The 14427-nt window shown below is 37.6% G+C and overlaps 1 protein-coding gene across 4 annotated transcripts in view; it reads left to right on the forward strand.

The window, feature by feature from the left end:
• Positions 1–14427, forward strand: part of USP48 (ubiquitin specific peptidase 48) — a 73616-nt gene that overhangs the window by 47112 nt on the left and 12077 nt on the right. For all 4 annotated transcript variants that reach the window (XM_081054761.1, XM_081054762.1, XM_081054764.1 and 1 more), the window contains 7 exons: positions 5047–5171; positions 5313–5435; positions 5753–5814; positions 6093–6203; positions 7692–7822; positions 8157–8263; positions 10214–10318. In XM_081054761.1, the coding sequence (XP_080910887.1) occupies positions 5047–5171; positions 5313–5435; positions 5753–5814; positions 6093–6203; positions 7692–7822; positions 8157–8263; positions 10214–10318 (764 nt within the window). The remainder of the gene's footprint in view (positions 1–5046; positions 5172–5312; positions 5436–5752; positions 5815–6092; positions 6204–7691; positions 7823–8156; positions 8264–10213; positions 10319–14427) is intronic.

The following is a 14427-nucleotide window of genomic DNA, read 5'->3' on the forward strand; positions in this document are numbered from 1 at the left end:
TAGATTTATTATTAGGGGCATTTCTGGTTTAGTTTCTAAGACTTTTATTGACTAGCAACTGTGTACTATGTACTCTTAATAATTTCCTAATCTATGTATTTGTTTACGTATTTCTTATTTGGTCTTAGTGAGTGTTCACTTCTAGAATGTCATTTTTTGCCATGGTATATGATATATGAGCCATGATTTTCCATTCTGTTAGCACTATGAAAGCCAAGCAGGTGTCTACTTCTCAGAGCCACCTACTCTGTAAGTCCCCTCATTCCCTCCCTTTTTAAAAACTATCCTGGGGAAAATTGGACCCAGAAAAGTTAGGGTGTCAGTGGTTAATACTATTAACCCACTTCTGTGCATTTCTTGTGTGCTAATATATTGCCAATACTCAGAATTCTTTTTGATCTTAGTAAATTCTACTTTTAGTTCTTACTTCATTGGTTCATTATGCACCAGTACTTGATATCTCACACTTACCCTCGTGCACACTAGCGCTTTTCTATCAAGGGCCCTTGATGACACTGGTCCTAATAATTGTCACGTAGGTTGTACTTGTATGCTGATTTTTTTGGACACCGTCTCACTTTAGTTTAGCTTATGAGCTGAGTGGCATTCTCATTTACGGGCCACACAACTCGGAGATGGAGAGATCATCCTGGGATGTGGATTTGGGTCTCTGGATCCCAAGCCCATTGTCCTTCCCATCCCATCACCGGCCTCCCATTGTGTCTCCCTTACACTAGTAGGAACACAAAAAACGTGAGAGAAGAAGTGACTTCTTGAGTGGTAGACAGATTGAATAAGTGAATAGAGGGAGGCAAAGTGAATAGCCAAAAGTAGATTAGTTTTTCTTGTAATGTTATCATATCAACTCTTTTGTTTTATCTTCACAGCATTGATGTGGACATAGGACAAGTTGTTTGTTTTGAGAGGAGGAATGAATGTGTGGTGAAATGCTAAGTTTCATGCTTGTTGCTGCCCCACTGGTTGAAACAGAGCCAGAACTCAAACTGTCATCTTATTCCTCAGCTCACTGACTTGCTCTGTCTTCCCACTTCCTGTCTTGTCATTTCACTGTTACAGTTTTGATTAGGAAGCATGGCAGAGCTGAATGTGACTTCAGGACGTGTGCTGTACTCCTCAGCAGAAATTTTACACAGAGCTAGTTTTTTTAGATCTTTAGCTTGATCTGCAGTGAAACTCGGTGGCATTTTGGTCCATACTTTGTTACCCAGTATTTCAAAAGGATAGTTCTCAACTACTGTTTCTGTAGACATCACCTGTCGGTGTACCATGTCCGTGAGGTCAGTTTTCTCAGGTGCAGGGTACTGGACTTAGAAACTCACTTCACTCGTTAGGTTTATAACGAAACTTGTTCCTGAAATGTGTTGATGGTGGTGCTGGTGGTACCAGGGTATTCTGAAATAAGATGATAGTGGACATTTACTGAATGTTTACTACATATACTTGCAATGTGCCTGGTAGTTTTCTAAGTGTGTAGATATTAACTCATTTATACAACAACCCTGAGGTTGTTACTGTCATAGCCACTGGACCAGTAAGTAAATAAACTGAGGCATCTAAAGATGAGAGTCATTTGCTCAAGGTCACCACATTTAATGGATAGTTTTGCGTAGGCATATCACTGTTTGCAATTAGTTTTCTTAGAAATGCAATTATTTTTTTTAGAATATTTGAAGGATTTGCACTTTTTCATGCCCCATTTGTCCAAAGCCATTATTCGTAGGTAATTTTTTTCCCTTCGATTTTTGGCAGTTTGTAAGATCTTCGTTCCCGGCGTTCAGTGACATCTCCTACTGACATGGCCTGGTGCAGGCCCCGTCTCATTTATTGTGTCAGGTGATCTGCAGGCCCTGTGCATGTAGGTCTGGTGACTGTGCTTTGCTGTCAGGGTGCCTTGGCCAAGCCATTCACTGGGGAATTCCCAATGCTCTGGGCTGCTCAGATTTCTCCATAGACCTTTTCCATCCTCCTGCCTGTAAAATGCAGACATAGCTGTTCTGGGGTAGCAGAAAGAAAAGGGCCTTGGGAGTCTCTGCATTCTATGTGAAAAAGTTTATTTAACCCCACCCCAGCTCATTACATCATTTCTGTGCTTTGTGTCTTTCCATGCAGTGGCCTGCTGTTTGACATCGTCAGAGATGCTTATGGTCTTTTTTCCGGGTACAGGGGGGCAGTTATCTGTAGGGTATAGAGGAGGGGGACTTAAAACTTTTAACCACCTCTGAAATAGATTTTTACTCCATTATCCTATTTTTTAAACCCCACTATACTTCCCAGCACCCCCGATTTCTGGGTCTGTGGGGGCAGTTTTGCAGTATAGTATAGTAATCTGGTTGCTTCTTGACTTTTGCCAATTTAGAGTTTATTTTTCATGTGTCTCATCCATCTGCTTTTAAGCTTCTAAAATTCTTGTCGCCTTCGTTCCCTTTCTGTCTTTTTTATCCATCATTATAATTTCATCTTTTTTTAAAAAAACCTTACTGTTGTTTAATAGTGTTTCAAGAGGCAACTGAAAGTAAATGCAGTTTTAAAACACCATTTTTATCTGGAAATCTTTTTTTTAAAATTTCCTTACTTTTATAACAAAATCCCCATGTATTTCTAAAGTCCTGTGTATATTTAACATAGCACAGATTTTATGTGAATTAATCACTGGATTATATTCCATTAGATTTACTACCACCATAGAGTTCGGCATTTATTGCAGATATTACGAATGCATCAGGCTTTCCTAGCCATTTCGTTTTATATTCATTCATCTGGATAACCTTTCTAAAACTTTGTTTATTACACCTCATTTGCTAAGCAGATGGGCAGTGTTTTGTTTTGGTACACACTCTTCTGATGTTCTGTGGCCCAAATTATTATAGTTTGAACTAGATTTCGAGGTGGAGGGTATTTATCCAGAATCTAAGCTCATTGTTAACTAGATTTCTATTTTTACCAGAAGAATCTTTGGGGATTAGGTTATCCAATTATGTTTGGTGAATTAAATCTCTCATGACTGGTTTGCTCTTGTATTAGATGTTGCTCACAGGATGGATTAAGTTGAGTGGCTTTTTTTCCCTTTTCAAATTTAAGAAGCAATGTTATTTATTACAGGATACAAGTCTGATTCCTACAAACTCATGTCACAAGTAAAAGTTAATTACTGTGAGGTCATAAACAATATTCGGACATATTAAATTGTGGTATTATTAAAATGATGTGAAGCTAATTTAGAAACCTGGCTAAGACGTTAGAGTGGAGGACTTTGTAGTTAGTACCAATTAGAAGGCAGTAAAATGACTTAATTAAAATACTTTTCTGACTTTAGAAATAAATTTGACTTGTTCTTTTTTAATCACATGAGTGATACACAGGAAACATTAAAGCCAGTCAGTAAGTGAAAGTACCCCCAACGGAACGATGAAATATGTGTTTGTATTGTTTTCTTCATTCTCTCTCCTTTTTGTAACCAGATTGCGTTATACCACTTACATACAGAGGAAGAGGTTTTTGTGTTTGTGTGTTTTTAAGGATATCACTTTAAAATTTTAATTGCCTTGGAGTTCTTTCTAAAATAATCAGGTTATGGAAATCTACCTTAATCCTTTTTATGGCTGCATTATATTTCACCATAAAGATGTACTATATTAGAGTTTGATAATTCAATTAATCTTTTAAAAAAAAAATTCTTAATTGTATCTGGGGATAGACATGTTGGAATAAGTTTTCATAGCCTCAGAGGAAATTTAAGTTAAGAGCCTACTCAGAAAGAAAGTTAATTTTTACATTGTGACCTATTTTTTTCTGGTAATAAGTTCATTAAAGCAAAGCAATCTTTTCTTGGGATTATTCAAAGCTTAGAAAGAGGTGAAGGGTGGAAGTTAAGAAGATGAATTTTGAGGTATTAGAAATTATGGGGTTTGAATAAGACAGATCTGGGTTCATATCTCAGCTTCATTAGTCACTAGCTTGTGATGACCCTGGGTATAATTTCTCTCATTCTCAGTTTATTTATTAGATAAAGCATATAAAGCGAAGAATGGTGATACTGTATTTAGAAAGCCCCTGGGTTTATTATTCTTAATAAACGTGGAGGTACCTGGCCAATGGGGGGGGGGGAGCAAACGAGTGGATTTGGAAACTTACAGATGGTTTTCTGGGTAATGACCCATATAGGCACATAAGTACAGTACACTAATTTATCAGTTGGGAACAGCTGAAACAATAAAAACTAGAACCACAAATGGAGTGAGAGGTAGAGCGGGGAGAAAGGCCCTGGAAAGCTCGATGTACATACGTCAGCAGTAAACCGAGCAGAGGCTGCTGAGGTTGCAGGTCGCTGCCATCTGGGTGTTCCCCTGACTTGAGAAGTGAAAGGGGGGTGGTGGTGACTCAGTAGTCTTCCCTCTGGGGACTTTGAAAGATCCACAGGAGTTGGGGTGATGGCAATAGCAAACCAGTTGGCTCTTGTCTGGAGATGGTTTTCCACTTGGACAGCAGATTGCTTTATTACTTAACTGGAATGGATAACTTAAGGGAATGGACCTGAGAGGGTTGGACACCACCTTGAAAGTACCATTTTGATTCAGGGTGATTTCAATAAAGTACCACAATCACCTGCGAGAAAAGAGAATCTGCAGGAAATTGTGACATTTGAGTGTGGTTGGAGATGAAATGCTGTGAAGTAGCCCCTGCCGAGGAGCGGAGACACCGGGATCCCTGGGGGCCCCTTTTACTGGCAGGAGGAAAGAGGAAACGCATGACTTCAATCTCGCACGTTTGTTTTTATCTCATTTTTCAACCACAGACCTAGATTAAGGACATAAAGGAATAGCTCCTTTAGAATTAGATGAAATAAAAAATTAAGAGGTTTTTGAAACTGAGGAAATAGAGAGAATTACAACACTTTAGGAAACGAAGCCAGTACCTACAAATTTTTCTTAAGTTTAAGTAGAAAAGAGTGTTTTAGAGGCTACACGTTGACTTTTTTCAGCCTTTTTATTCAAATGTAAATTATTACTATATATTTTTTAAACTCAGGGGAGTTATGCATATCTGAAAACGAAAGAAGGCTGGTTTCTAAAGAGGCTTGGAGCAAACTGCAGCAGTACTTCCCAAAGGCCCCTGAGTTTCCAAGTTACAAAGAATGCTGTTCACAGTGTAAGGTATGAACGACCCTGTGCTGGAAATCACATGCTGTCTCCCTGCACTGACTTCGCAGAATTAACATTGTTCTTTTAATGGGGGTGTAGGGAGGAGGCTAAGCCCTATGCTGTCAGCAGGTTGATTGCTTCATTCTCTTTCAGATTTTAGAAAGAGAAGGGGAAGAAAACGAAGCCTTACATAAGATGATTGCGAATGAGCAAAAGACTTCCCTCCCGAATTTGTTCCAGGACAAAAACAGACCTTGTCTCAGTAACTGGCCAGAGGTATCATGCGCTCTAGCACAGATGAATTCATCTTCCCTTTTTAAGGCTCTTGCCAAATTCCCTCCCTTTTCCCCCAGCATTCCTGATGAACTGTTCCAGAACAACCCTGAATTTCCAATTCTCATTTGTTTAGTTTTATCTAAGCAGGGGGATGTACTCTAGCTTTTGCTATTTCTTGATAGAGGGCTAGGTTTCCATGTTATTTATAAAACTTGAAAAAGGAAAACCACAGTGCATGGAAAAAAATTTTCCCTAAAGGATTTAGGTTAAGAATGCAGTGAGTTAATGGATACTTTTATGTGCTTTTTCTATTTTAGGATACGGATGTCCTCTACATTGTATCACAGTTCTTTGTAGAAGAATGGCGGAAATTTGTTAGGTAGAATCCAAAATTTTTCTATTGCCTTTTTTGGGGGGATGGAGAGTGTTGATTTTACTGTTTTAAGAATTTGTGGATTCTGATTATGGTACCCTTTTGGTTACTTTTACTAGCATACGGAAAGCTTTCTTTTAAGTTAAACGAATAATCCTAAGAAACACATTTAATTAACAATATTCTTTTAACTATGTCTCTAATTTTAAATAATTATCTTTAAAATCTTGTCTTTAGTCATGAAGTAGTGAAGTATATTGATCTTTCTTGTCTCATTTGAGTAGGAAACCTACACGATGTAGTCCTGTGTCGTCAGTGGGAAATAGCGCTCTTCTGTGTCCCCACGGGGGACTCATGTTTACATTTGCTTCCATGACCAAAGAAGATTCTAAACTGTGAGTTTCTTCTCTTCATGTGATGTCGCTGTTTCTAATGATTAGGAAGTTTCTCATCTGACAAACAGTTCTTAAAAGAATCTAGTCCTTTGCTGAGCTGTGGGTTTTTTGTTTTTTTGTTTTTTCCTTTTATATGCTGTACTAGAGTGAGCACTTTTTTATAAAAAAGAAAGTGCTTCTCCTTCAAAGGCAAGTGGCTACCCACCGGCACCCTGTTCTTTATGTTTCTTCCTTCTCCTTCCTGGAACACTGCTTTTTCCTTCCAGCTGCTGATGGCTCTAAGTGGACTTCTTTTCCAGAATCACAGAGTCAGCAGGGTTTTGATTGTAGTTTTGTGTTTTGTTTTTTTTTAAATCTGTAGCCACCAGTCTTCATAAAATAGAGGATGAGGAAGGCAGCATGGCAGTGAGCTAGTCATCTGGAATTCTAGGGCCTTAAAATCAAAATTCTGTTCCACTCAAGTGCTTCCAGAAGGGCTCGTCTATGAAATTCACCTGTCATGTTACCATTTTGTCATTGGAAAGAATTTATTAGTTTCGGGTGTACAAAACAGCATGATTAGACATTTACATCCCTCACAAAGTGATAAACCTACCAAGCCTACTGCCTTTCAGACACCACACAAAGCTATTACAATACCATTGACTATATTCCCTATGCTGTACTTTACATCCTGTGACTACATATATGAAATAATTTAAAATATAACTGTATAAGAGAAGGTAGAATGTCTCTGATCTTGCCTGTAAACCATGAAAAGAAAATTGCAACACATAAATAAAAATTCCTTTGGGATGAAACTAGAGTTAGGGAGTTTATTATTCATGTATCAATACTTTAATATCAGTTAAGGAAGCTTAGAGTTAATATATATTTTCTTCTACATTCTCCCCCCAGCTTTTTTTCCTCCCTTTATTTCTTTTGTTTGTTTCTTGTTTAAATGCCCGACATTCAGGAAAATGTCTATAATAATAAAACAAATGTGTGCCACCAATCAATTTAAAAGTTAAACGATTCAAATATAACTGAAGGTCCCTCAGTACTTATCCTTTCTTCCATTCTTTTCTCTCTTCCTTCCTCTCTGTCAATAAGCACTGTCCTAAATTTGAGCGTTATCAGCCTAGAAGTGTTTCTTTAAAAAAAGAAAAATACACCATAGTAATGTTTTGTATATTAAAAAACTTTTTTAAAAAATAAATGACACCGTTCTATATTGATCCTTCTGCAACTAACTTCTTTTTGTCAGTTTAGGTTTTTGAGATTTAACCATGTTGATTCATGTCACTACAGTCCATTTAGTTTTACTGCTGCTGTAGCATTCTTTTGTGTGGAAAAAAAACACCACTGGTCCTTGTTGTTGATGATTCCTAATTCTAATTCCTTTGTATTAAATATTGGTTTTGATGATTTGGGTTTAGGAGACTGCTGGATTATGTGAGGTCTCTTAATTTCCATGTGTCTTAAGGCATGTTGTGTTTTTTTGCACAGTATAGCTCTCATATGGGCCAGTGAGTGGCAAATGATACAAAAGCTCTTTGTTGTGGATCATGTCATTAAAATCACAAGAACTGAAATGGAAGATGTAAATCCTTCAGAAGCACAGTATATTTCTGAGCCTAGTAAGTTTTCATATAGCGTGCGGTTTGTGTAGTAAAAAGTTGACATTTTAAGGGGGGAAGGAAAAAGTATGTCGATATGGTACTCTCCACTTAAAATTAAAGATCACGTGATAGTCCAAACTAACATTCCCCAAGTGGGAATTATCATAGCATCATCTCATTTATTTGTTGATCGTGAATGGGTTGTCTTACTTGCATATAACAGAATACAACAAAATTCATAGAAAATATGAGTAATAGTTTAATGAATTCACTGGTAACTTGGATACATGTTTTTAGACCTTTGGTTCTTTGGTGGTAATTCCTCAGCCACTTCTGTGTTACTGTTTTTTAGAACTCTGTCCAGAATGCCGGGAGGGCTTATTGTGTCAGCAGCAGAGGGACCTGCGTGAATACACTCAAGCCACCATCTATGTCCATAAAGTTGTGGATAATAAAAAGGTAACTGTCCCTCTTGTGGCCATGACTAGGAATGATCAAGCTTGTTTTTTTTTGATTTGCTGTTGGATTTTCACCAAGGACTGCTTAAGATCACGTTTTTGTTTCCTTGGAGATATTTGGCATAAGAATTAAAATTAGACAAGAACCGAAAATTAATAGTTATGTGGGTTTAATCAGTTAATAACTCGATACACAAATACTAATTGAATGTCACCTGTGTGCCAGGAGTTTTACTGCTGGGGATACAGTGGTGAAGAACACAAACAAGGTACCGGGCCTCAACAATAGTTGTACCTAGTGAGGTAGATTCAGGATAAACCCATAAAGTCATGAACCCAGAACCCATAAATTAATTTGATTCCACAGAGGGAAGAGTGTTTTGAATGAAATTTAGCAGGGTAATGTGACAGACTGATAGAGGTGGAGATGATAGTATACATTAGACAGGAAAGCCGACTTGGAAGAAGACTGGTTTTACCTGAGCATTAACTATCAGGGATCCAGCCTAGGAAGAGAGTTCCAAGTAAAGGGAAAAAGGGCTAATGGGATAAGCCTCATGTGCTCAAGTGATAGAGTTAAAATCGTATCTAGAGCAGCTCTGTCCAGTAGAACTTTCTGCAGTGATAGAAATGTTCTGTATCTGCACTGTACACTGTGGGACCACTGGACACGTGTGACCGGGGAGCACTTGAATTGTGGTTAGGGTGACTGAGGGACTGAATTTTTAATTCATTTAAATAGCCACATATGGCCACTGGATCCCATAGTGGACAGCACTGGTCTAGAGTGAAGTTTCTTCCAAGGAGGGATACTGATAGGATGAGGGGCCAAATTCTATCAGATTTTATACATCATACCAAGGATTGAGATTTTATTCTAAGTGTAGATGAAAGCCAGTGGAGAGTTTGAAGCAAGGTCATGGTGTGATCTGATTAATGCTTTTAAAAGGTCACCCTGGCCATTGTATTTGGAATTGGTGAGGACATAACAGGAAAAAGGAAGACCAGTTTAGAGCCTCTTCATTGATATGCAGGAGTAGGTGAAGTAGACAGATTTGGGTATGTTTTTGGGAGCAGGGGTGTTAAAATTTGCTATGGATTGGCTTTGGAGCATTTTTATTATTTTTTTTATTAAAGATGGCTCTAATGTACATCCTGACCCAGATCTCTGGACATCTCATTAATTTGATTCCAAGGTTTTTGGAATGAAAGACAAAATAGAATACGTTTTATTTGATAGTTACCAAACACATTGTTATAGAAGGGCAACTTACAAATTAGACTGTGAATGTCTAGGGTTCTGCTTTACAAGTTGAACTAAGGTCTTCACTTCCTAATGAGAAAATGAAGTTAATGAGCATAGATGTCTCAATTTTCCCCGCTTGAAATGTTCTTAAATCTTTTGTACCTATTAGTACATGTATATCTTGAAATGTTCTTAAATCTTTTGTACCTATTAGTACATGTATATCTTGGTACCTAGTATAAAATAGTCTCTAATTTAGCTTAAGTCTTATTATTTGAGTTTAATAACAGTATTTAATGGTGCAAAAGAGTGCCTTCGTTTTCATCCTTCGTCTTCTCAGTCTTAGGGAACATTGTGACTCCTGTTGTCTGAACAGCTTGAGAACTGGAAAAGGTCTGACAGTCAGTGTACCGGGGAAGATATTGACCATCTTTGAACTTCTGCAAAATAGCATCATTGTAAAAGCCCGATATAATAACTTGCTTACATTTATGGTGAATGCCTTAAATATAAGAATAAATCATAGGATAAAAACGAACATGTTAAAAGAGCACAGAAGACAGAGAACCCCTCAGTCTTGGTCCTCTGTTTGGTCTGTTATCCTCCCCCCATTGTTCAGGTGGCCAGTCAAAGCCCCCACATTCTCCATAGCTCGTCTTGCTCGCGTCTGACCTACTTTGCACTCTGTTCTCCTGGCACATTCAGGTGATGAAGGATTCGGCTCCCGAGCTGAATGTGAGTAGTTCCGAAACAGAGGAGGATAAGGAAGAAGCTAAACCAGATGGAGAAAAAGATCCAGATTTTAATCAAGTATGTGTTGAAGCCTCTTTTCATTGTCACACCACCTGCTGTGCTAGAGGAGCAGCCACTTCATGCCCCCAACACTTCTCTGTACCCTATGTGGGATATAGGCCCCCTTCCTCATTTTTCCTCTTTCCTGAGTTTTGGTGGCAGAGGATAGCTGTCCTGATTTCTCATGAAAAGCCGTGGACTACATTATTCCAGAATTAATATGTTTCTTGCTATTAAGCAAGAAAGGCCGAAAATTTTAGCTGGAAAAGAAGACTAAAACAAGGCCCATATCTTGGTTTGTTGCTTAATCATGGAATCTTTAAATACGAAAAAATTATTTAATTCATATTCCCTCATAAACAAAATCCACAGTAGCATTTAATAATGGAGTTTATAGATGAGATTTTGGGTCTCTTAGTTAACGTGTTAGTCAAATGCTCAGGTCAGCATTAGTCTTTCATTTTTCATTGTGCTAAACTTGCAAGTCTATTAAAATTGTCTATTTTCTCTGTATTCTGTTATGGTTTTCTCTTCCTCCCTCCACCCCCAGTTTGGTTGCTTGATTATATTCTGCATTGTCATAGTGATATGGGAGAAAATTGTCTGAAGAACAGGAAATAATGTGGAATATGTTTGGTTGATGTATGATGTAGATTGTCAGTTTATCAAAAAGTCAGACCACTATGTTCTAGGATATTCTGTAGATACCTTAAATTCAGGGAATTTCTACTCTAACTAGAGTTTTAACAGACAAGACATTTATTTTCTGTCTTTACTGCTAAAATATAGTACGCTCAAATTATGGTTAGTGTTCTCGCTGAAGGAATAAAAGTGTTGTAGTGGCCATCTGCTGTATGTGCTACAGAGCAGGGGTATCTGGGCTCGTTGGTCTGTCTGTACACCCTGATACTACTTCATTTTCAACATTGATTAAGCAAGTCTGAAAAGTCCTCTTGACTTGAATCTTGGTCTCCCTGAGTAAATGTTACTTAGTTATGTCAGCATTTGTTGTCCACCATGGCTTGTTAGATCTCATAAAATATTAACTTTAAAACACCTATGAGAGCAAAATCGTGTGCTTTCTTCCTTCCTTTTTTTTTTTTTTTTTTTTTTTTTTTTTAATTTTATTTGGGAACAGTGTATTTCTCCAGGGCCCATCAGCTCCAAGTTGTTGTCCTTCAATCTAGTTGTGAAGGGCGCAGCTCACTGGCCAATGTGGGAATCGAACCGGCAACCCTATTGTTCAGAGCTTGCACTCCAACCAACTGAGCCATCTGGCCGCCCCCAAAATCATGCACTTTTGTGCACCACCCTGCTGATGGCCATCAGCCAGTCTTATTAAAGTTGTTCGACCAAATTTGTGTTTCAGTCAGTCAGCATTCGGGGTCCCCTTTGCTTCAGTGCCAGTCAAATCTATACATTGTATAGGAACGCAGGTTTTCAGTTTTGAGGGGTGTTTTCCTATAATAAATAATGCCCTTATTAAAATCTTGTACATGTATACTTTCTGTTCCTTGGGATGATTTTTGAGATTACCTAGTCAAATAATAATGTCTCTTGATAGGAGTTTGCAAACTTCTCTTTCTGCTTTCTAACCTGTAGGTCAATTTTTTCATGTTTTGTCTTCTCATATGGTCCACCTTCCAAGTCACAGATCTAAAAACTAGTCTGTTTGCTTTTTCAGTTGATATATGAAAACTGTGTGTGTGTGTGTGTGTGTGTGTGTGTGTGTGTGTGTACTACACATACCCATCCTGATTTAGGACTTAATTCTTTTTCATTTACTGGGCTTGTGGTACCATACTGTTTTAATTATTATCTCTTGGGAGTATGGTTTAATAATCAGTTGGAAATCTCATCTTTTCAATTTCTTTTATTACTTGTTGTCACCAACTCACTTTCTATTCTTTTGGTAAACTTGTAAATTAGCTTGTAAAGCTTGATATGTATATTCTTACTGTTCTTAGTTTCTGTTATTTCAAGCTTTGCTTTTCAGCCTAAGAGGTAATTAGAAAACTGTTTATATTTTCAAGTGACTTAGATTTTTGGAAAGCTAACTTTTTGAATATGTAGTTTTATTCATTATGGTCATAACCACAGCAATTTTTTAAAAGCGCATGTAGAATTATTCTCCTCAGTTGTGGATGACAACAGATTTCACATTTACAAACATGATAGAGAATGTTGGGAAACAGTGCTTTTTATGCTGTAATTACTTTCTATACTTTATAATTTTCTTCTGTTTTCTCCTTGTTTGGATGTTGTAATACTCTAGAATGTTTTAAATAGTTCTTGTTCCACAAAAGAATCTCAAGTGTAACCTTCCTGCTTTAGAAAAGAGTAGAGTCCCAGAATGTCAGCTTCCTCAGACCTTTTCTTTGTAATTCGGTTGACCCTTGAACGATGTTGGTGTTAGGGGTGCCGACCCCCCTCCCCAATACACACACACACACACACACACACACAAACCCCACACACCTGAAAATCCATGTATAACTTTTGACTCCCCCTGCTGTTGACTGGAAGCCTTACCAATAACAGTCAACTAACATATTTTGTATGTAATATGTATTATATATTGTATTCTTACACAAAAGTAAGGTCGAGAAAATGAAAATGTTACTAAGAAAATTCTAAGGAAAATACATTTATTGTACTTACTGAGGGGAAAAATCAATGTTTAAGTGGACCCAGGCAGTTCAAACCTGTGTTGTTCAAGGGTCAACTGGACGTTATAGTATCTCCATACATAGATAGATAGCTTCTGTAATTGCTGTTTTAAATCCCTATAATTGAAAGTGATGCATTTCTACTTGTCCTTAATGGAGATGAACAAATACCCTTTCCTCTTTTCTCTAAGCCAGATCAACCCACTTCCTTTGACTTTGACCTTCTCCACCATTTAGGTTAATAATGCATCCAGTATTAGATATCACTTAGGTAATTGAAAGCTTTCTAAAACCAGTGGGCTGGTTTTTGTCAGATAAGTTGGATTTAAATTCTATGGATTTTTTTTTTTTTTAATAATTCTGAGAAAAGCTTTTAGACCCATTTAAAAACCAAGTCATTAAAAATATATCTTGCTTGATGCTCAGGCTTTGTTATTTGGTTGTGTTTTGTATTTCTAAAGTAAAATTTTATGTTGTTAATAGATATTTTTCCTCATAGTCCTAATTGTGGAATTTAGGTCCAGTTTCACCTTTTCTTTCAACAGTGGAGATTGAGAAAAATGTTTCATCAATTTTGATTTTTTTTTTTTATTCTCCCATGTTCACTTACCTTTTTCTGATCACTAGTAGAATCGACTGTATCTTTAGATTCAGTGCTAGAATTGAACCTAGCCTTGTACAGTGCCTAGCCAGTGGATGTCACCCTAAACAAATGCTCTTCTGTGTGTGTTTCCTGATCCTCTTCTGCTTTGTAAATCTCTGCAGCTCTGGTAATAAATATGTGTCACCTGTGTCCGTGATGACCCTAAACCAGTCTGCTTATGCACAGCTGACACTCAGTAACAACTATGGAAACCAGGGCCAGGGCCTGGAGTTACCTCATTCAGATGGAATTAAACCAGAGAAAAGGATTCTTTTAAAAAATTGTTTCTTTCATTGCCTGGCCTGGTTAGCAGAAGAATCTTGGTTCTTTGTTAACCTCTTGATGAAGCATTCATGGGAGTGTTGTAGAGAGACATTCGGTTTTTACCTATTTTTTTTTTTAAGATTAGTATAATATGTATTGTGTATCCATGTGTACAAGGTGTGATCGTAAAATATGGTGAATGTTTAAATAAAAAAATGTATTACAGTAAAAGACACATTGCCATTGATCCCCCTCAAAATACTCCCCCTTGCTTCGAACACACTTACCCTATCGTTCTTGCCACTTTCTGAAACAGTTCTGGAAGCCCTCTTTTGGGAGTGTCTTTAGTTGCGCTGTTGTGGCTGCCTCGATGTCCTGAATCAATTCAAAACATTTACCTTTTCATGGTCATTTTTTATTTTGGTGAAGAACCAGAAGTCACACGGTGCCAGATCTGGTGAATAAGGCAGATGAGGACACACTGTAATGTTTTTATTTGACAGAAATTGCCATACCAGAAATGATGTGTGACATGGAGCCTCTCTGTTTTG

Source organism: Rhinolophus hipposideros, assembly GCF_964194185.1.
Source record: "Rhinolophus hipposideros genome assembly, chromosome: 8".
NCBI classification, from domain to species: Eukaryota; Metazoa; Chordata; class Mammalia; order Chiroptera; family Rhinolophidae; genus Rhinolophus; species Rhinolophus hipposideros.